Source organism: Quercus lobata, chromosome 10 (genome assembly GCF_001633185.2).
Source record: "Quercus lobata isolate SW786 chromosome 10, ValleyOak3.0 Primary Assembly, whole genome shotgun sequence".
NCBI classification, from domain to species: Eukaryota; Viridiplantae; Streptophyta; class Magnoliopsida; order Fagales; family Fagaceae; genus Quercus; species Quercus lobata.
In genome coordinates this window covers 7,641,042-7,665,113 of record NC_044913.1, presented here as the reverse complement: position 1 = coordinate 7,665,113, position 24,072 = coordinate 7,641,042, and the positions used below count along the sequence as shown (strand labels likewise).

At 37.7% G+C, this 24,072-nt stretch overlaps 1 protein-coding gene across 1 annotated transcript; it reads left to right on the top strand.

Moving 5' to 3' along the window:
* The first annotated feature begins 21,699 nt into the window (after positions 1–21,699).
* On the top strand, positions 21,700–23,766 carry LOC115962991 (peroxidase 72-like). Its single transcript, XM_031081874.1, has 4 exons — positions 21,700–22,115; positions 22,312–22,503; positions 22,611–22,776; positions 23,118–23,766. Exons 1-4 carry the CDS (start codon positions 21,891–21,893, stop codon positions 23,528–23,530), a joined length of 996 nt encoding a protein of 331 aa, XP_030937734.1. The 5' UTR covers positions 21,700–21,890; the 3' UTR covers positions 23,531–23,766.
* Positions 23,767–24,072: the final 306 nt, after the last annotated feature.

Below are 24,072 nucleotides of genomic sequence, written 5' to 3'. Positions count from 1 at the left end.
ATTTTCTCTTATCATAGTAATAGTCTTTTTTTTTTCTTTTTTTATTTATTTATTATTTGTACTTATATTTTGCGCATTTATTGAATAATTTATTCTCTCTTTAAAAAAAAAAAAATTAAAAAGGCTGTCCAAGCTACCTACAGAGCTGAGGAGATAGTCATTAGCTCTCACAAGATGATGAAGGAGGAGGAGGGCAGGTGCACTGCTGCCGTGAAAGCCTTTGAACTAGCAAAGAAGAAATCTCAAGAACTTACTACCAAGCTAGTTGAAGCTGATCAAGACAAGAAGAGTGCCGAGGCTGCTTTAGACGTGGTGGAAAGGCAAGCGGAGGCTCAGCGCAAGCAGCTTCGCCATGCCGAGGACAATCTCTCTGCTGCTAGAAGCCAAATCAAGATCTTAACCAAGAAACTGGAGGAGGACGAAAAGGCCAAAAAGCAAGCCGAGCAAGAAGGGTACGAGGTGGATGTGGCTGAGACCGAGGAAGCCCTCAGGGTTGAGGTCGCAGAGGTGTGTAGGTTTTATTGCCTCCAAGTGTGGAATGAGGCCCTCGACCAAGCTGAGATTAAGGCCTCTTCTGCTTTTAGGAGAGCAGCGAGTGTGTACTACCGCCAAGCCATACACACCTCATGCTCCTTGGGCTCCAAGGCCGACCCGATCTCCTCGGGGGCAGATGAAGGCAAGGAAAGCCCAGCTAAAGCTCTTCCTGCTGCCAACATCTCCTCCAAGGGAGCAAAGTCATACAAGGACGCGAAAAAGGCGGCTAACAATACCAAAGAAGGGGCCCATGATGCCGCTTTGCCTCCAGTTGTTCCTAGAGAACCCTCCATGGAGAAAGAGGCTTCCCATAGCATGGAGATTGTGCTAGCAACTCTCCCTATACCTCCAAAGGAAGACCTCAAAGGAAAAGATCAAGCCTCCACCATGGTAGCCTCTACCCAGCCTTCCAAAAATCCCAAAGATAAACTTGTAATAAAAATGAAGCCATAGGTTGTCTTTTTTTTTTTTTTTTTTTTTTAATCGTTGTTTTTGTTTTCAAGCTCTGTAATCATGTCAACCTTTTGTAATCTACTTGCCTTTTTCAAAGGCTTAATATTAATGCAAACTACAAGTCTTTCTTTTATACTTTTACTGTTTATATTGATCCAAATGTAATCTCTGTTTCATTGAACACTTAATAAAATGTGATAATGAGGTATAACTTGACTTATTGATCAACATAAGTGGTAGCATAGTTGTCACACATCACATGATCAGTAGCAAGACATGTTAAACTTACCAAGTCCACCATCTCGGCAAAGTATAACTTTAACTTTAAAAACATACACATTAGTGTAGTATCCACACAGTCTAACTTTACTTAATTCTCCACTCATCAGTAAGTTTAAGGAATTGGAGATGATATCCAGTTCTTAAACGGACCATGGATATACTTTCAAATGCTTTAAGTGACGTGCTTTAAGAACAGCACTAGAGGGTCCATTCAACTAGGCCCAGCCCTGACGTTGTGGACCCGTATTTCGTTGGCCCTCGTCGTCGTTGGGTGGTAGAGATCTTCCACAAGAATAACCCGGGGAAGTGGTTGAGCCGAGGAGGTGGCTAGCGTTGCAAGAGAATTAGCATGGGTGTTCCCGCTTCTTGACACATGCGACAGATTGAAATGACAAAAATGGGTCTGCAGGCATTTAACTTGGACCAAGTACTCTTGCATTCTTTCATCCTTCACCTCTAGCTCCCCGTTTACTTGTCCCACGATGAGTCTCGAATCCGAGAATATGTTCACGAATTTTCCACCCATTTTCCGGATCATTGACATTCCTTCCAATAGTGCCTCATACTCGGCTTCGTTATTCGTGGCGGAGAATCCAAGCCTTAGCGATTTTTCGATGGTTATCCCCTCGGGGGAGACTAGAACGAGCCCCACTCCTGAGCCCCTTTGATTGGCTGCACTGTCGACGTGTGCTTTCCACCAACTGTGTTCCTGTTGAGAGATTGTGCTGATCAGTTTCCCTTCAGGATTTAGTGATCCTGACCCTTCCTTTCCTTCTAGTGTGGGCTCCGTGAATTTGGCTACCAGATCGGTGAGGATCTGACCTTTCATAGCGGTGCGAGGCATGAACCTAATGTTGAAGGCGCCCAGAATCGTTCCCCATTTTGCAATTCTGCCTGTGTAGTCGGCACTGCGGAGAATGGATCTCAACGGAAGTTGAGTTAGCACAACCACAGTGTGTGCCTGGAAATAGTGGGGGAGCTTTCGCGTGGCTTATACGATTACCAAGACGGCCTTTTCGAGAGGTAGGTAACGTGTTTCTACTTCGTGCAGCGATTTGCTAACGTAGTAGACGGGCCGTTGCATGCCATTGTCTTCTCGGATTAGCACTAAGCTCATTGCATGAGAGGCCACAGCAATGTAGGTGAATAGCACCTTGTCGGCCTCAGGACTGGACATAATTGGTGGTCAGGCGAGGTAATCCTTAAGCTGTTGGAAAGCTAAAGCACACTCCTCGGTCCACTCGAAACCCTTCCACTTGTTTAATAGGAGGAAAAAAGGTTTGCATCTGTCCGCTGAGCAAGAAATGAAACGGTTCAAAGCGGCGATCATGCCGGTGAGCTTTTGGACCTCTTTGGGATTCCGAAGAGGCTGCAGGCTATGAATAGCTCTTATTTGGTCAGGGTTAACTTCTATACCTCTGTGGGTCACCATGTAACCTAAGAATTTCCCTGATCCCACCCCAAATGAACACTTGGACGCGTTAAGTCGCAGCTTGTACTTTCTCAGAATTCGAAAGATGTCGCCGAGGTCTCTGACGTGGTTGGCTACCAATTTACTTTTTACCACCATGTCATCTATATACACTTCAATGCTCTTTCCCATCTACTGTTCAAACATCCTGGTCATCATCCTTTGGTAGGTTGACCTGGCATTCTTTAAATCAAAGGGCATCACCTTATAATGATAATTTCCAACGAAGGTGACAAAAGCAGTTTTTTCTTGGTCCTCAGCGGCCAGGGGTATTTGATGGTAGCCCTGAAAGGCGTCCAAAAAACTCATTCGGGGGTGTCCGACGGTCGAATCTACCAATCGGTCTATCCGTGGCATGGGGAAGGGATCCTTTGGGCAGGCCTTGTTTAGGTCCGTGAAGTCTACGCAGACCCACCATTTCCCGTTCTTCTTTTTTACCACGACTGTGTTGGCTAACCATTCGGGGTAGAATACCTCCTTGATAGCCCCTGCTTTCTTCAATTTTGTGACCTCCTCTCTCACAGCGTCTGCATGTTCTTTCGACCGTCGCCGAGGAGGCTGCTTCTTAGGCGTTATAGTCGGGTTAACATTAAGGTGATGGCAGATGAAATCTGAGTCAACCCCAGGGGCCTCGTAGGGGTCCCAGGCGAATATGTCCACGTTCTGTCGGAGAAAATCAATTAGTGTTGACTTCTCTTAGGGCGGTAATTTTGAGCCGACTTGAAAAAACCTCTCTAGGTATGATCCGACGAGTACTTTCTCCAAATCCTCACAGCTCACCTCCATGGCTGGTCCTCCACCACCCGAAGCTGGGATCGGGGTCATTAATTGCTATAAGCGGTTCTCGGCTGAGGTGGAAGGTTCATTATTTGGTCGTCGTAAGATTGCAGACACCATGCATTGCCTGGCCATGGTTTGGTTCCCTATTATTTCTTTGACTTGACCTGCTGACGGATACTTCACTTTTTGGTGCAAAGTTGATGGCACAGCCCCTAGTGCATGAAGCCATGGTCGGGCCACGATAGCTGTGTAGGGGGAGTACACATCTACCACAATGAAGTTCACCTCCACCACGTCTGAGTCTGTTTGTACAGGCAGTCTAATCACGCCTTTCGGGGTGACGGTTTTTCCTTCAAAACTGACCAAAGGGGAGTCGTATGGCGACAGGTCCTCTGGCTTCAAGTTCAATCCTTTATACAAGTCAGGATACATTACTTCCACGGCGTTGCCTTGATCAACCAGCACTCTTTTCACGTCATAACCTCCTATTCTGAGCGTGATGACTAGGGCGTCATCGTGGGGTTGAAGGGTTCCTTGTTTGTCCTCATCCGAGAACCCGATTAAGGGCATGGCAATTACTCTGGCTCTCTTGGATTCCCTGTCGTCCAGCTCAGTCGGGAACCTACCCACTGACATTACTCTGAAAGGGCTGGAACCGGTCCTTCCAGGTGCGGCAAGAATGACGTTTATTGTGCCAATGGGTGGCCTCAATGTACTTTGTCTGGTTTTGATATTTGACTGTTCTTACCATCCTTCACGGCGATGCAACAAATGCCTCAACTTCCCTTCTCGGACAAGCCGGTCCAAATGGTTTTTCAGATTTCTACAATTATCGATGGTGTGACTTGGCTCTTGGTGGTACGCTCAATATAGATTCTGATTACATTTCGAGGGGTCACCTGCCATCCTATTCGGCCATTGAAAGAAGGGTTTGCCCTTTACCTTCTCTAGGATCTTGTGTAGTGATTCTCGAAACACAGCATGGACCGTTGGTGCCCCAATGGAACTAGACTGTTCCGAGTAATCTCTCCTTAGCCTGTTATTGCTGTTCAAGTGGTCCGACCTGAAGTCCCTCCTCTCCTGAGGGACAACCTTCGCTTTACCCTTCCCCATCTGCTGGTCCTCCTCGACCCTTTTGTACTTGTCAATTCTGTCTATGAGTTGGCGCACGCTAGTGACCGGTTTCCCAGTCAGGGATTTCCTTAAGCCATGCTCCGTCGGCAGGCCCCTCTTGAACGTACTGATGGCGACATCGTCGTAGTTTCCCTCTATCTCATTATACATTTCCTAGTACCTGTCTGAATAGGCCTTCAGTGTTTCTCCTTCTCGCATGGACAAGGATAGGAGGGAATCTAGGGGCCGAGGGACTCTACTGCTAGTGATGAAGCGAGAACCAAAAGCCTGTGTCAGCTGCTTAAAGGAATTTATGGAATTTGGCTTAAGACCATCAAACCATCTCATCGCCATAGGTCCCAGGCTAGACGGAAACAGCTTACACATTAATGCCTTATTTTTGGAATGGACAGCCATCCTTTGGTTAAATTGGCTTGCATGCTCTACTGGGTCAGTCCGACCGTTGTATATGGCAAATGTTGGTTGATGGAACCGCCGAGGAAGCTCTGCCCCCTCTATTCTACGCGTGAAAGGCGACTGGGAGATGCGATCCAGGGCCTTGCTCATAGCATCGTTGGCTAGGCCTTGGTAAGATGGGCTTTTGTGGCCACGTTTGCGAGGTCGCTCTTCCTCGTAGGAAAAAGTCTCGCTTGGGGGGGTTCTTGATCTCCGCCTGTATTCATTATCCTCATCACTGCTAGTGTCCGAGTCGGGTGAAGGATGTTTTCACTGCGCTCGGTGTAGCTTCTTCTTCAAATCATCAATTTCTTACTGTAAAGCCTTTCGATCGTTTTGCTTATGGGATGCATGACCTTTCCGTTTCGAGCGGCTCCTGCTCGTGTGAGAGGTGTTCACACTACCCTCTCGTTGCTTGACTTGGTCTTTCTCCCGTTCGAGATTTAAAAAATTGTCTTGCCGTTGGGAATCTGCACGTCCGGTTTGGCGCGGACTTGATCCTTCCATTTCTTACAGTTTCACTTGTCGAGACACAAGTTCTCCCCACAGACGGTGCCAATTGTAGGGTCGGTCTTTGGGGCCCAGGCCCAACAGGTAAGTGATTCTGGCCTAAAAAACCCTAGACAATGAATTTGTAGAGAGCGGGTTACAGAACTAGGGCAGGACGAAGTGAACGTTAGTTAATTGTATGCCATGCAGCAGTTTGAACGTAAGAATTTCTCCTTAAAGTCCACAGGATACTAGGTCCGAGGAGACGTATGGGTGCACCTCTGGTTCTGATCAAAGACTATTGTCTTCCTCTCTCTTTCTATATCCTTCTTGTTTTCCAATTTCCGATCCTTTCTTCATGGGGATTTCCTTCTCTTATATAGCCTCCTTAAATTGATAAGAGCCTTACACTTGTTAATTATTTGGACCTTCACTTGAGTGTCTGTCCCATCGGACATCCACCTTATCTTTCTGTGAGTTGCATTGGCCAATGTAACACTATTCGCCTGTCTTCTCCACATTAATGCGGCTGGAAAAGTAGCTTCCTTACATTTAATGCGGCAGTTGTGATTTCCCCCTAGTCGTCTTACATTTTCTTCCTTCTTCCTCTTTGTGAGGCTCACCCTACTACCCACATTTGTTTGGGATGATTCTTCACTGTGGATGGGGCGCACATTGGGCCCGTATTTGGTGTGTCCGAGGAGACATTCCTCCTCGGACGTCTTTTTAAATAAGTTGGGCTCAACAGGGTTGGGCTGAAAGTCTTTTGGTCCCCTTTTTCCCTTTTGGTCATGGCTGGACTCCGTGTGGGGCCCAAGGCCCATTGTTGACTTGGGAATTTACCCCTACAATATATATATAATATAATATAAGTGAATTGATTGAGTATCACAACTCTTAGACTACTTGATGGTGTAGTCGAAATTCTACATTGTATTATACTTGGGTGATGCACGACTTATTTAAAATTTATATGGAAATAAATTATAATCATATTGATAATAAGTGAGCCATATGATAAAATGGATTAATTTTATAATATATGTAACTTCGTGCAAGTATGGTATATAGTATATAAATTTTATTATATATATTGAATTAAATTTATTTAAATTGCCACAAACATTTAGTAATAGAATTACAGTTGAAGAGAATTTATATTTTAGATGATAGAGTTTTATTTAGAGTAAATTATTGGTAATTTTTAAATTTTCAATAACCAAACATTTTAAACACTTGTCACAAAGAAAAAAGAAGAAGTTAATAATGCATTCTATGAAACCCAAGAAATAGCCTTGGTGTAGTAATCGAATTATAAAAAATAAAAAATAAGAACCAATGAAATAAAAAGGGAATCAACCTCAAAATCCAATATTAATAATAAGTAAAAGGAAGAATATTAAAATTGAGTTAAAAAATGAAATTGAGATAAAATGGGAATCTACCTTAAAAGCCTATACAACTTTATCTTTACATCCTTGGGATTGAGTGTCAAGAGTCTTCAACAATCTTAGAACCCGTGGAATCTTCTACGACAACACTGAAAAAGAAAAGAAAAGAAAATATAAAATAACATTTATATAGCAATAACAAAAATTGAAAATACAAATCAGAAAGAAATTAAAATCTAAGTTTAAAAAAAAAAAAGAATAATATAGATTACAACCTTTGAATTGTATGTCAATTTAGGAGTCTTCAACAATTTTATAGGATGCTTGCTTGGAATTACCTATGAAAAAATCGAAAATAAATTTTAAGAAAAAACTATTACAACATATAACAAATGGAATGAAACATATGCCAATAGCTAAAATTGAAAATATAAATCAGAAAGAAAATTAAACTAAATTAAAAATAGAAATTGTATCTTATACAACCTTTGAATTTAATGTCAATTTAAGAGTTTCCTATGACAAAACTGAAATAAAAATAAAATTATAGATCTAAAACTATATAAAAGAAAGCGAATGGGACATGAATTTCATCTATCCTTTAAGAGATCCGATTCCTTAATGAAAAACAACAATATTTGACTCCATAATGAAAAACAACACTATTTCAAAAGTACTAAGAATTAGCTTTCAATTCCTATTAAAAAAAATAAGTATGAGAATCACTAACCTTTGTCGTTTGTTGTTGGATTGAGATTGTGATAGGGTGATAGATCGAACATATTAATAAAACAAATTTCCTTACCTTTCCATCTTAATGTTACAAATTGCATCTAGATTGTACCTACCTTTCGTGATGGCATAACATCTGTTATCTTAGATTCATTAGATACAATAAACGATTTTTTCCTATGCAAAGTAGATGGAACATAACCTAATTGATATAGAATTTTAAAATAGAGAAACCGTACAATTTTTTTTGGAAAAGATTATTACAAATTAGTTGTACTTTTCTTTTGTTGCTTTATAACTTCTTTCAATAAAGTTATGTTGATAACAACTTCTTCTTCTTTGTGGGTTTTTATTTTATTTTAACTAGTCGCTAACCCGTGCGATGCACGGGAAATGTATAAAGTACAATATATAATTTAATCTTTGTTTATTTTACTACAACACCAAAATTGAATTTGTAAAATAAAACCATATAGCTAAACTATACGTTTTAGACATTTATTAAACTATATTATTATTATTATTATTATCAACTTAACAGTATTTTAATATATGATACCAACATACTTCAAGAAAATGTCCAACACTGAAAACAATTTCGAAAACAAACTCAACTAAACAGTTTGATGAATAAATATATTACAATCTCTAATATAAGCCAAGAAATAAACTTTGAAACCAATATGAACAAAATCCACGTCAAACAAAACCATTTCGATAATTAAGAATATGACTTACTAAAGTCATGAAAAACACAGGATTCATTACAAAAAAAGAAGCATCTTTAGTCTTTATAGATTTTGCCTAAGTACCCAGATACAATAACACATGCTCACACAAAAATCATTAAAGAAAGAATCAAAGAACATACACAACATGCACATACGCTATGAAAGTAAAAATAAGAAAAACAAAAGAGACGTAAACACAGACAATTAAAGAAAAAATATAGGAAAAAAAAGTTAGGAATAGAAATATAAGATAAAGATGGGTTACCCTCAAAAAGAATAATTCATGGATATTCATTGAAATCTTCTAGATAATTTTTTATAATAGAAAAAATAAAACCCAAAAGTTATGATGTTAAAACTTCCAAAAGGCCAAAAAAAAAAATTTTTAAAAAAAATCAGAAGATTCAAAGCTTCAAAAATATTGAAATAAAACAATATATATATATATATATATATAATTACGCAATAGAGAAATACAATAGAAAGAAGGAAATCTATGATTATAGCTTTTCTACTATTGAAATTGGCCAGACAATTAAATGTATTGCAAAAAATGAACATAAAAATTCACAAATCTATAATTTTTATTGAACAAATCAAATAACCCTAACCTTGATGCATTGATCGAAGAAGGAGAGGAGTCCAATACAAAAGTGGAATATGTGAATTGTGAAGCATGAGCCGCCCTCAAAAAAAATTTTGAAGAAAAATAAGTTTTAAGAAGAAAATTGTGTTTTGGGGCTTAGGTTTTCTACGCAAGCAATTCTTAAATAGGAGAGAGTAGAGGCGGTGGGAGAGTGTCCTTATTTGGCTAGAAGTCTAATTTGCATTGGAAAAGGAAAACGGTAATGGGGTGGAAAATTTAATTTAATTTAAATATTGTATTTAAATATTGTGCTGACGTGGAAAATTGTGGGAGCTTTAAAAGCTTTTGGTTATATATATATATATATATATATATATATATATAGATTACAATGATTTTTTAGATAAATATAACATATTATTTGTTCTTATCAACCTTTCTTCTATTGTTTTATCACTTCTTAGGATAAATTAGTGTTGTTCTTTGTGTATTTATTTTATTTTGTTTTTAAATTTCTACGTTTGATAATTAGGTTTTAATAAAAAAAAAATCATATTCTATTTCCTAACAGATCAATCACGTTTTTTTTTTTTTTTTTTTTTTTTTTTTTTAGTTTGGTAAACTCTATCTTATCTCCTTATTGCCTCATTCACGTGTTTTTATTTTTTATTTTTTATTTTTTTGTTTTACATTATGTTGATATCAACATTTTTTTTCATTCTATCCATAAAAATATGACCTTTTTTATTCTATTTTTTTCATGGGATAACAACAAACACGTTAATTAGAAATCCTAATTATAATAAGATATAATGATATACATAATATTTATTTTTTATTTTTATTTTAAAAAATTCTTTGATTTTTCTTGAATTTTACAGCAAGTGTAATTCAACTTTAATCAAATTAAGATTTTTATCCACTTTGAAATTATAGTTGAAGAAAACTAATATATTTTTTCTTAAAATCTAAAAATTTAAGAAAATTTCTGCAATTTGGTGCCGCCACTTGGCACAACCACGGCGTCTAAGTCCAACTTTTATTATATAGTATAGTATATGATATGATGTATGATAAAAAGTTAATTTTAACTCTTTTTTTTTTTTTATATATATATATATGTTAAAAGTTAGATTATTTGCGAAAGAGACATACAATTTTTTTTTGCTATTTTCCTAGACCCCAAACATAAACTTGATCCAATTCACCTATTCCTAACTGTTTGAGTTTTTCAAATTAACGGTAATTTGCCATGGTAACGTGTTCTCTCTGACCCCCAAGCAACAGCAAAAAATTGCATTCCACTCTCTATTTTTGAAGAATCTCATGTTCTTATCTTCATGGGTCTAGCGCACTCAAGTGTCTCTATATGACAATTATAAATTGGATTTCAATTGGAGTCTAATTTTATGTCATGTGTCTATCTAAATTTTTAATTTTTGTGATTAATGAATTATTGAATGCATAAACCAAAGAGTCTAAAATCAATGAAAACTAAATCATCTATATATATATATATATATATATTAATAGGCAAAACTGAGAAAAAATCCAGTTAGAATTTGAAATTGGAGTTCAATTTTGCATCATATTATCAAGTTTATGTAGAGACTACACCATAACTATCCATTTTGGTGTCCATTATCAATAAATCACTTCTAGATTTCTCTTGGAAGAGCAGATAAGAATTGTAGAGTGCTTTTTCACCATGTGTCCATCCAAAACTAAAACAAAAACTTCTAACCGCGCCAAAATTTATGTCCTACACAACTAACGATACATATTAACACAAGGGTTTAGGAATTCATTGATAGACAGCTCCCCTGGTTTTTTATGAATACTATAGAATTTGAAAGGGGTCTATCCATATTTCTAATGCATCCAAGGTTGCAAGCTATATATATGGCTCTACATGGCTAGAAAATGTAAAGCCCCCATAGAAGGTGAGAAAGAGACTAGAGATGATTTCACATCTCACCTTAAAGACTGGGAGAGCAAGAATCATCAAATCATTTCTTAGCGGCACAACACTTCCGGTCTATATGTCAGCATGGAATTTAGAGGATATGACACAACCGAGGAAGTTTGAGACATTCTTACTTCCCACTATATTGAGTTTAATGGTGCCAAGTAACATCAGCTCATGGTTTTTCTCTACAAACTCACACAAGAGTTGAGGGAGCACATCATTGTGTTTCATTCACAAATGCGTTTCCTTTAGAATCAACTGGCCCTCTACAAGCAAGCCTTAAAAGTCTCCTTCGAAGCCAAGTTGTTTCATTTGTATCGTGAGATCTGTGTGTGTTTGGTTAAACTAATAGAAAGAGATCTGTGTGTGTCAAACTAAAAAATTTTGTTTTAATGAGTTATTGGTTGTGTATAAGTTTATGTTTCGGTTCAAAGCAGTACCAAACTAACAAATATAAAATATATCTTTTCAATCTTAGATCTTTCTTATTAAACTAATTCTATTCCCTCCGCCCACGAACCAGGTTTGGTCTGCTATGAGTTACTTATTAGTTTGTGTTGGGAAAAATTCTCTGAACAAATTTTAGCAAGTACAGCAGAAGCACAACCACACAAGAACACAAATATTTACGTGAAAACCCTTTCTCCTTGAAGGGAAAAATTATAGGACAAACTCCAAATAATTTCACTATATTAAATAGAGATTACAATACTTAGAAATACAACTTGAGTAAAAAAAAAACTCTCTTTTTCTTTTCACTCACTGCTCTCTTCTTTACTGTGTATTTTCTCTTACTCTCTCTATTTTTCTCTTCTCTTTTGCTTGTTGTTACTCACGCAGCTCTTCAAGACTGCATCAGTCCTCACACTATGGGACTTCACTCTTTTTCTCCACCTTCATTGGCCGAAAGGCCTTTCCATTTATTTCTTCATCTTTTCCTTCTTTTCTTCCTTCCACACTCTTCACATCAAGTCACAATAAATGCAAGCCACTTACTTTGACTTTGCTTCAACCAAAATCTCCTTTTTCAGCTCTCATTGACCGAATGGCCTTTGCTAGTTTCTTTTCTTTTGTCTTCAGTGTGTCCAACACACTCTGGCTCACTTCTCATTAAGAGAAGTCAGACTTCTCACAAGTCATGGAGTGACATGCTCATTAAATGAGCTCTTGAAAAAGCATGTGGGATGGACCATGGTGCAGTGCACCCAATAATCTCATCTTCCGACTTACTACGGAGGAGATCTTCAATCCAATACTTTAGTTAGAATTCATTCCGGCCAAGCCTACACCAAACTCAACCTTTTTCATTATCTTCACTAATACTGAGAAAATTTCATCAAAATTAATACATTTCTTTCTCAAAGAATTTATTTCACTTTGGATATCCTTAATCCAATTTCTTGGCTCCCCCTCATCAGAAGCACAAATATTCTTGAAGCTAACTGCATGATGTTCTTCAACACACCTCCTTTCTTCAACAATCTCTAGTGGAGAATATTGCTCCCCCTGCTCAAGACCTTCACGATCTTTCACTTCATCATTCTTCTTAGCATCATCATATTTTTCATCAAATATCACTTCCTTATTTAAACTAGTGTCAGGTAGAGAGAATTTTACTCTCTTGGTTGCAACACCATTAATATCAACTCTCAATGGTGGAGTTTTCTCAAAAATTTTAACTGCATTGGACTTTTTCTTACAAGCCCTCACATGAGTCCTGTACATGCCACAACAAGCACGCCCTCTAGCAACAACTAATAATCCTTTGGAAAGTTTCCATCTTCCATTGCCAAGATGGTTACAATAACCAGCTCGATCCAAAGCCAATGTAGACAACACATTCATCCTTAAATCTGGAACATGCCGCACATTCTTCGATATCAACGTGCTACCAACATTGGTCTTGATGCACACATCACCAATTCCCACAATTTTTGAATAACTAGAGTTACCCATCTTCACAACACCAAAGTCACCTACTTTGTATGTAGTGAACAACCCTTTTGTGGGGATAACATGGTGGGAGGCTGCTGAATCAACAACCCACTCAACATCATTCTTAGCAACATGCTTACATTTTTACTCTTCAAGAGAGAGCATCAAAACATCCTCATAAAACATAACTGCTGCAGTATTCTTTTCATCATCATTCTTTTCATCTTTCTCTTCAGTTTGTTCGTTATTCCAATGCCAACAGTTTCTTTTTATGTGACCCTTTTTCCCACAATGGAAACATTCTCTCATCTCTTTAAACTGAGATCTACCTTTTAACTGTGACCTGTCATTGGATTTGGCCCGATCATCAAGCCCTCTGCTTCTATTTCTGCCCCTATTCTCCATAACAAGAGCTTGATCTTATGCATTTTTTATACCAGCATTTCTTCTGCGAACCTCCTCACTTAGAATTAAATCTCGAATATCATCATATTTGAGTTTGTTCTTCTTTGCAGAATTGCTCATTACCATTCTCATGGCCTCCCAACTGTTTGGCAAATAAGCCAAAACAATTACTGCACGGATCTCATCATCAAAATCAATCTCCATAGAGGACAATTGATTTGTGATGGTGTTAAACTCATTCAGATGCTGAGCCACAGGAGTACCTTCCACCATCTTCAGATTAAACAACTTCTTCATCAGATGCACCTTATTGTTAGCCGAAGGCTTTTCATACATGCTTGACAAAACCTTCATCAGATCCACTATGGTCTTTTCCTTCATAACATTCTGTGCAACTGATCTTGTTAGAGTTAATCGTATAACTCCTAACACTTGTCTATCAAGAAGACTTCATTCTTCTTCTTCCATACTATCTGGTTTCCTTCCCAAAAGAGGAAGATGAAATTTCTTCCCATACAGATAATCTTCGATCTGCATCTTCCAATAGCCAAAGTCTGTGCCGTCAAACTTCTCAATTCCTGACGTCTTTCCTTCTTCTCTTGCCATTGCTCCCAATCGAACCTATGCTCTTATACCACTTGTTGGGAAAAATTCTCTATAATTATGAATAAATTTTAGCAAGCACAGCGGATGCACAACCATATAAGAACACAAAGATTTACGTGGAAACCCTTTCTCTTTGAAGGGAAAAACCACGAGACAAATTCCGAATAATTTCACTATATTAAATAGAGATTACAATACTTAGAGATACAACTTGAGTAAAAACAAAAACTCTCTTTTTCTTTTCATTCACTACTCTCTTCCTCACTTTGTATTTTCTCTTACCCTCTCTGTTTTTCTCTTCTTTTTTGCTTGCTCTTACTCACACAACTCTTCAAGACTGCATCAGTCCTTACACTATGGGACTTCACTCTTTTTCTCCACCTTCACTCTTCCTCACTGTGTATTTTCTCTTACCCTCTGTGTATTTTCTCTTCTCTTTTGCTTGCTCTTACTCATGCAACTCTTCAAGATTGCATTAGTCCTCACACTATGGGACTTCACTCTTTTTCTCCACCTTCACTGGCGAAATGGCCTTTCTATTTATTTCTTCATCTTTTCCTTCTTTTCTTCCTTCCACACACTTCACATCAAGTCACAATAAATACAAACCACTTACTTTAATTTTGCTTCAACCAAACTCTCCTTTTTCAGCTCTCATTGGCCGAATGGTCTTTGCTAGTTTCTTTTCTTTTGTCTTCAGCGTGTCCAACACACTTTGGCTCACTTCTCATTAAGAGAAGTCAGACTTCTCACAAGTCATGGAGTGACATGCTCATTAAATGAGCTCTTGAAAAAGCATGTGGCTGGACCATGGTGCAGTGCACCCAACAGTTTGTTCTTTATAAAAATTAGGGTAAATTCCACAAACCACCCTTGAGGTTTGAGATAATACCAACTAAGTCCAACAGATTTAAAAACCTACCAATTTCATCCTAAAAAGACAATTTTGTCCCTGGACTTAAAAAAAAAAAACGCCTTCGACTTTTTTTTTTTTATTTTCCCTTCTTCCTTTGTCTTCCCCCTTTCTCCTCTGAGTTCTTCATCTTCAAACCCAAAACCCATCACCAAGCCACCATGGCCAGACCTACTGTCACTGGCCCCACCGCAAGCCACCACCATCATAAGCCACCGCAAGCCACCTGACCAAGCCGTATGCCCGTATCCTCTCCGTCTTCTCCATGGGTCATGGCTCCATCGCAGGTCGTGGGTGCATCAAGTCCGGCGTGGATCATGGCAAGTTCGGCGTAGGTCGTGGGTCATGGCTCTCTCAAGTCCGGTGTGGTCGTGGGTTGTGGGTCTCTCAAGTCCGGCGTGGGTCATGATGGGTTGATTTATGGTTCATGGGTTTTGATTTTAGGTGGGTTCCAATGGTTTTGGGGTTGGAATTTTCTGGTTTTGATTTATTGATGGATTTTGGGATGAGTCTTGCCTTTTGGATTCAGATTTTGTGGGTTTCAGTTGTGTGAATTTTGCTTTGATTTTTTTGTGGGTTTTTGTGCATCTGTAGGTTCATGGTGGTGGTGGTGGTAGGATGTTACCGTGGTGGTGGGGTGTTGTTGCCCTGGTGGTTAGGTGGGTGGTGTGTTTGGCGAGGTGGTGGTTGAATGGCAATGATGACTTTGGGATATGTTTTGAGATGGAGAACTCAGGGGAGACGGGGAGAGGAAAGAGACAGACGACAGAGGAGGAAGAAGTGAAAAAAAAAAAAAAGTAACGGTGTTTTTTTTTTTTTTTCTTTTTAAGTTCAGGGACAAAATTGTCTTTTTGGACGAAATTGGTAGGTTTTAAAATGTTTTGGACTTAGTTGGATATTATCACAAACCTCAGGGGTGGTTTGTGGAATTTACCCTAAAAATTATAGTAAAATGTAATCTTAAAGGAGTTAATATTAGTGGGTGTATGAGAAGTAAAACTAAGGCCATGTTTGTGTTGCCGTTTAATGTGTATTTGTTTATGGTGTAATTTTTTTTTACTAGGGAATTGTCATAAAATTGGGAAAGTCTATTAGCAACAAAGGTCAGGTATTTTTTTTTTGACAAAGGTCAGGTATTTGAACGGCCTATTTACTTATTAATTAATGGTCAATTATATGATTCGTTGGTGATCACGATATAGACAATCAAATTTAAATTTTTATTAGATAATTGTATTGTGGTAGTGCGTGTGTATGGATCTGAGTGTTAATTGTGTAGAAGTGAGTGTGAACTCAAATTTGATGCTTTTTCTTTAATGGGTAGTGGCAGTTTCTACCAATTTTGGAGATTTCTCATGTGGATCTCTGAATTTGAATGCTGGTTTGATTTTGTTTAGATAGGAAAATTGCTTATGCTAAATTTGATATAATTTAGTAGCTGAAAAAATTTGGATGAAATTTGTTATACTATTAAGTGCCCATTTATTTACACTTTGGAAGTGCAAAAAGTGCTTTTTAAACCACTTTTTGGTACGAGAAGAGGACGGTTAGGTCAAAGCAATCGTCATAATCAAAGTTTTCTCCATGCTGTACGGAATGAGTAATTAATTTGCCTTCGTTAAAACGTGCACCTCCAATTTTCAAAGATTTGTTGAGTTGTGCATTTCCGTTATAATCCTCAATGATATAATGCAATGTTTGCACAAACATCAATGGATGGCAAAACTGACATGACTGTATATTATGGAGGGGGCTCTTATGCCTTCAGGTTAAATGGACAGAATCCTCGTCGAATTGGCTCTTTGTATAACAGTTGAAGGGTCACAACCAACATTTTGCTCAACTTTACATATATATATATATATATATATATATATGTATGTATTTGTACGCACCAAAAACGGGCTTGCTGGGCCAAACCGCTATTTGGGCTCACAATTTATTTGTATGGTGGGTCTGGGTATCCTACCTTGGGTTGTTCTAGGCTTAGGGACCCAATCAGATCACTTTCCTCTCTTTCTCAACGTTTTCTTCTTCTCAGACCCTCTCTTTCTCTCTCCTTTCTCCCCCCAAAATTGCATCCCCTTTCCATTCATTCGTTTCTTCTATTTATAGCCCCTTGTTAATGGGGTGATCATCATTATCTTCTTAACTAGTGCAAAGAGAGGTCCAATGCTGATAAATTTAAGTGGAATTTTAGGTACGAGTGGCTTTGGAAACGGTTCCCACTACAGCAAATGTGTTCGGCAGCGGAGTTTCTTAGGGTTCTGTCAAGCACTCAAATGGCGATATGACCGAGCATGTGTATACCGCCCGGGAATGGTTTCCCGGGCAGTATGCGAGCAAGGCATCCGCAATCCGCTTTTTAAGTATCCGGACAACACCCAGTTTAGACTAGTAGTTATTGTGGGTTTAGGGTGGGGCTTTTGATGATGAGGAGGTTGGACCCCCAGCCCATATCATTAATTCATGGCCCAAGGCCCAAATGAACTTGGACGTTAGGTGCCGTATAGTATTAATAGTCAAAGTTAAAGCAAAATCCAATTAGATTTTAATTGGATTTTCAATTTCGTGCCACATGTCCTATTTAATTTTTAATTTTGTACCAAGTGAATTATTGAGTATAAAAATCGAAGAGTCTAAATCCAATTATGTTTAAATTAAATTTTAATTAGAGTCTAATTTTTCACCACTTATCCATCTAAGTTTTTAATTTTTGTGGCAAGTGAATTATATGGTGTAAAAACTGAAGAGTTTAAAACCAATTAAATTTTAAATTATATATATGTGGGGGTCGGTTAATCAATAATTATTAAAACCGTGTTAACTGGGCCTGTGGCCCATCTGAGGACGTTAAATCATCCGAGGAGGCCCATATGAGGTTATAAGGAGAACCAAATGAAAATGGGAGTAGATATCACATGAGAGGGGCCCAGTATTCGTCTGAGGACAAAATTCTTCTAGGCAATATGTGTCTGAGGACGACCTGAACGCCATATTGTTACAAACACACTTCAGAGCTACATTACCACTAAAGGTGGGACATGGGACCAAGGGTAAGAAAGAAGAGATAAACAAATATCTTTAACAACTGCTGCCTTCGCATTAATTGCCTCTCAACCAACTCTCTGGCCGCATTAATGTGGAGGTGATGCCTAAACAGTGATGAAGCAGCCTTATAGCTGCTGGTTGAAGGTTCTAGGAAGTGTTAGATGGGACAGGAAGGGATCCCCCGAATCCAACCTACACGTGTGTGGTGAAGATGACATCAAGATGGCAGTATATAACATGAAAGAGTGCATTGAGAGAAAAGATCGGAACTTCTAAACAAGTGACGCCTAAAGGAAAACCTTATGAAATAAAGAACTTAGCATGTTTCAAGGAGAAATTGATCTTAATATTTGTGTTAATCCATCTAAAAAAGTTAAGTTTAATCGTTTTTCTTTTGAAGTTAATCTAGTTCTTTTATATCCACGTTCTACAAATTTATTATTTGGGCCTTTAGCGTTCGAACCCAATACGAATTTATTGTTTGGGCCTTACAATATATATATAAATATATATATATATATATATATATATATTTATATATATAAATTTGAATTGTATAATTGTGATTATTTTTAATTATATTCGTGCGTATGCAGGGGGTTACACACTAGCATATATAATGAGAAACCATTACATATTTTAGAAATGTATAGTTTAAAAAAAGTGTAAGCTAATACCATGTATACTTTGAACCGTATAATTGTGGTTATTTTTAATTGTATCCGTGTGAAATTTAATAGTTAGATTTTCAAAATATGTAGACATGTTAATTATTTTTTGTGAACTTTTTACCCCATCTTTTTTCAAAATAAATGTAACAAAATGCATATAGAGAGAGGCAAAATTATGGGCCAATGGCTAATGGGCTAAGCTAATTCTCATGCAAATCGATCTAACTAGGCCTTTACAATGTTCCAGGCCCAAATAGCCTATAAAACCTTAGGGGCACAAAAGTAAAAAAGTCAACAAAATCTCCTTCACCACCGTAGGGTTTATGATATGGATATGGCCACCGTGTCAGTGTCAGTCATTTCTTCTTAGTTCTCAGCTTCAACTTAAGATATGATTGGCCTTAAGATGCTAGCTAAGAGTTTGGATTTAAGATGACATGAATCTCATGAACTTTAGGAACTATTAGACCAAATTCATGGGGTTTTTTGAAATCACTCTATGGTTGATTTTGGAAATCTATAAGTTTTTTAAACTTTTATTTCTTTTAAATTCTATTCAATTTTTTTCCAAAAAAAAAAAAAAAAAGTGAAAACATGAAAATGCCCCCCCCCCCTTTTATTATCAAAAAGACATTCAAAGTTGATGCCAATAATAATAACAATAATAAATCAACGTCATTGATCATTAGTATTGAATTATTTGAATTCAAGTGTGAAATTAAATATTTATAAGATAAAATAACAACACTTTTACCATGTCTTTCTTTATCATTTCTCAATTCTCAAATCTAAAAACCTCTTTATCAATTTAGTTATCAACTGAACTTAATAGTTTCAAATCGTTTTATAACTTTAGTCTCTTAATAACAATACAACAGACACACACAATTTTACAACATATTGAAGTAGTGGATGGTTAGTAGTAGATTTATGTATAAAATAGTGGGGAAAAGTGTCGATCACATAGAGTCAGCCAATTAAAACTCCCCCCCCCCCCCACCACAAAAAAAAAAAAAAAAAAAAACCAATTAAAACTTTTGTATGTCATGAGTCAACCAATTAAAACTTTAGTATGTCATGAAATTGGATGTAATTCTAGATTTGTTGCTATGATAATTCAAAAGGTTGCTTCACTGTAATCAGCTAAGAGCTTCTAGTAATAAGCCAAAGTATGCAAAGCTACCTACTCTGGCGTCTAGGCAGTCCAACGTTTCTTTTTTTACCTAGTTAGAGCAATTGCATCACTCCAACCAAATTTTTCCATCCATTTTACACTAAGAACTTACTTTTTCTATTTTACACTACAATTTTTCCAAAACACCCACATCAGTTCATCTATTTTACACTTTATTCTATTTAAATAATAATATCTTTTTAATTTTTTTTATTATTCTTTTATTCCTATCTCTTTATCTTTTCTTTGTACTTATCTCTTTCTTTTTATCTTTATCTTTGACCTTATCTCTCTCAAACTCCCTCCTCCTCTTCCTCTTCTTCTTCCTTTCACAACCACTTCTTCTTCTTCCTTTCACGTGTCAGATCATCTCCCCTCCATAAGTAGCTTCTTCTTCTTCTTATTCTGTCTCTCACAATCAGATCAACTCTCCACCACAAAAATCCAAACCCACAAGCACTGACTTCGTCGACCTACAAGCACCGATCTCCGCTGCCAGCACCAATCCACAAGCATCAAAACCCATTTCTGTCAACGCACAAGCACCGATCTCCGCTGCTAGCATCGATCCACAAGCATCAAAACCCATTTCCGTCGACCCACAAGCACCGATCTCCGCCGCCAACACTAACTCACAAGCATGTAGACCCATTTCCATCAACCCACAAACTCTGATCTCTGCCACCAACACCGACCCACTGATCCAAGCAGCCAATACCAACACCAACACCAATCTCTCTTTCTTTGTGTTGGTTTGTCTGTGTGGGTGTGTTTGTGTATCTCTGTGTTGATTTGTCTTTGTGTATGTGTTTGTGTGGGTGTGTTTATGTGTATCTAAGGAAAAAGAAGATGAGGAGAGGAGAAGTCTGAGACTGAGTTCGTTTTGCACACGGAGAAGAGAGAGAAAAAAAGGTGCGAAATTGTGAAATTAATAAAATAATAGGATGCACATCTACAGTAACCATGTATATATGCATAGTTACAGTAGCAAATGTGTAAATATACACAATTTTAGAAGGGCTGATGTAGGAAGTTTTGTGGCTTAAATGTGTAAAATTCCCCTTTTTTTCTATTATGCAAGAGTATACAAGAGTTGATGCGGATGCTCTTAGAGCATTAGCAATTGAGGATGCAAAAAAGTTCTATTTTGCATCCTCAAAAACCTATTTTATTTATTTTACCATCTCATTTTACAACTCACTCAACATTTCAGTTTCTTTTTTTACACATATCACAATAAAATAATACATAATTCCTAATAAAATAAAGATAAAATTGCCCCCTCTCTATCCTCTCCACTGTCTCTTTTCTCTCTTTGTCTCTCGTTTTCATCATCCCTAAACCCAAACCCAAACTAGATCAAGCCAACCACCTAAACTCAATCATCGCCGCCACCACCAATCAAAACTAAAACCACCACCAACAACCAAAACAACCACCACAATCACCCACACCACCAACCACAAATCACCACCAAAACCCCACCGTCGAGAGTCAAACCCAAACTCAAACAAAACCTAAGACCCATACTAAAACTCAAAATACCCAAACTAAAATTCTTACCTGTGCCGATCTGAACCCACCCATGATGAGCCACAACCTCAACCTCAACCACAACGACCGAAGCGTCACCACTAAACCAATCACCGATTCGGAGAGAGGGAGATCGAGATCAGGAAAAAAGAATAGAGAAATAGAGAGAGAAGAGACAGATATGGAGAAGTGAGATGAAGAGGAATGGGAGAGAGAGAAAGGGAAAAAAGAAATGAGAGTAGTGGAAAGTCAGAGAAGAGGAGAGAGAAAAAGGTGTTATTAAAATAGTATTAATTTTTTATACAACCCATGAACAGTGAGGTTGCTTATATACAACCTCACTGTAGCAGGTTGGGAAAATGGTAAAATTGCAATGGGGGGTGTTTACACCCCATTGCTAGTGCTCTTAGTACCAACTCCAACTTTTTTGTTCCGTTCCCTAATTTTTTTTTTCCTCTCTCCTTAAGACTTCGTCTAATATTGTCTACAAAGTTTTCCCTATAAATACTCAAAAGCCATCCACCTCTCATCATATCAAGTTTTGTAATTTCTCTGCAAGTGTTTTGTAGTACTCTTGGTCTAGAACCTTGTGTAAGACAAAAAAGAGAGACAATAATGTCTCAGCTCACTAGTTTTCTCTTGGTTCTTTCTCTTTGTGCTTTTGCTCCTCTTTGCTTCTCTAGCAAGACCAAAGGTGGTTACCTTTACCCACAGTTTTATGACCACTCTTGCCCAAAAGCTCAAGAGATTGTGAGGTCCGTACTGGCGAAGGCTGTGGCCAAAGAAGCCCGTATGGCAGCTTCAATTCTCAGGCTCCATTTCCATGATTGTTTTGTCCAGGTCTTGCTACTAGCTTGCTATAACTTGTCACTTCAATGACTAGCTCTCATTAACTTTATAAATTCAATTCAATTATATTGCAACATATAATTACAAGGACTATATATTATTACCCGTGCTTGTAAATTTCATAAGCAGAACTCTATTATGTATCACGATGGCTTAGTGTGGTTGACACAAGTTGTCTATATGGCAGGGTTGTGATGCTTCATTACTGTTAGACAGCAGTGGAACCATAGCCAGTGAGAAGAGGGCAAATCCTAACAGGAATTCAGCTCGAGGTTTTGAAGTCCTCGATGAGATCAAATCTGCACTGGAGAAAGAGTGCCCTCGTACAGTATCTTGTGCTGACCTTTTGGCCATATCTGCAAGAGATTCCACTGTTCTGGTAAGTATTACCAACATTTTTAGTGCATTGTATCGATTGGGCACGACCAAATTACTCTTACATAGCCAATACTCAATTCGATCTGATCATGTTTTGGATGCACAAAGAGAGGTGGGCCCAGCTGGGAGGTACTATTAGGCAGAAGAGACTCCAGAAGTGCAAGCTTGAGTGGTTCTAACAACAATATTCCTGCTCCAAACAACACATTCCAGACCATCCTCACTAAGTTCAAGCGACAAGGGCTTGATATTGTTGATCTTGTTGCCCTATCTGGTAAAGGCTCTAATGCACTTGCTTATGCCTTACAGATAGGGTCCTTTAACTTTAAGACATGTTCTCTTTTGTCATCAAATGAGATTGCTCTAAACATTGATTGGACAAAATTAGACAATAATGTTACCGACATGATATTTTTCATAATCTATTTAGGTACCAACTACCAAGATGACAAATTATTATTGACTTTAATATATGTCTATACTACATACTACTTTATTGTGTATTATTCTTATTTGTAAAGAGAAATAGTTAAATACATACTAAATTCTCAAACTCACACATTCTCCAATATCATAACCTGAATGTTTGTGTGTGAACTAAATTTTGTTATACAGGGAGCCATACAATTGGAAATGCCCGGTGCACCAGCTTCAGGCAAAGACTTTACAACCAGTCGGGAAATGGACAGCCTGACTACACACTTGATCAATCATATGCGGCCCAATTGAAAACCCGATGTCCAAAATCCGGTGGTGATCAGAACCTGTTTTTCTTGGACTATGTCAGCCCAACAAAGTTTGATAACTACTACTACAAGAACATATTGGCTTCAAAAGGCCTTCTGAACTCTGATCAAGTTCTTTTAACCAAGAATGAAGGATCAAGGGAATTGGTAAAGAAATACGCAGAGAACAGCCAACTTTTCTTTGAGCAATTCGCCAAGTCCATGGTTAAGATGGGAAATATTTCTCCATTGACAGGTTCAAGGGGAGAGATTAGAAAGAACTGCAGGAAAGTTAACTCTTGATAGTACTACATAACTGCAGTTTCATTGATTCTCATGAAAAAAAAAAAATGCTCTTTCATTTTGTTGTTCTATTTCCAGTGTTTTCTACAAAAATGTATGGGTAGCTTGATGTAGCCACTATTTTCTGGACAACATACAGTTGTGCGGTTTAATTGCTGGTTTCGTAATGTGGATTTATGGAAGTTTTAGTGTATTTTGTTTTAAATAAAAGTGGAAGCTACTGGGATCCTTCTTGACATCACGTTTTTCTTGTTACATTAAGGATTAGTTTATTTCGAGCGTTATCAATTTAGTGTCAAGGAGCAAAAGTTGATAAAAATATAGATTTTTATATTAAATGTCGCTTGACTGTTCATTAAAGTAGCTGTACTGCATTGATAAAAATATAGATTTTTATATTAAATGTCGCTTGACTGTTCATCAAAAAGTAGCTGGATTGCATTGGAATTTTCTTCTTAACGAATGCCCTAATCGGACCCTTTGTAAATTAGTTCAAGGTTAACAATTCCTTGTCACCACTTGTCAAAAGTGGTGTCTTTCAT

Excerpts from the sequence above, each read along its gene's own strand:
- LOC115962991 (XM_031081874.1), top strand. The coding sequence starts at position 21,891 with ATGTCTCAGCTCACTAGTTTTCTCTTGGTTCTTTCTCTTTGTGCTTTT. Across the intron at positions 22,116-22,311 it reads TCCATGATTGTTTTGTCCAG|GGTTGTGATGCTTCATTACT; the intron begins GTCTTGCTACTA and ends TCTATATGGCAG. Across the intron at positions 22,504-22,610 it reads CAAGAGATTCCACTGTTCTG|AGAGGTGGGCCCAGCTGGGA; the intron begins GTAAGTATTACC and ends GGATGCACAAAG.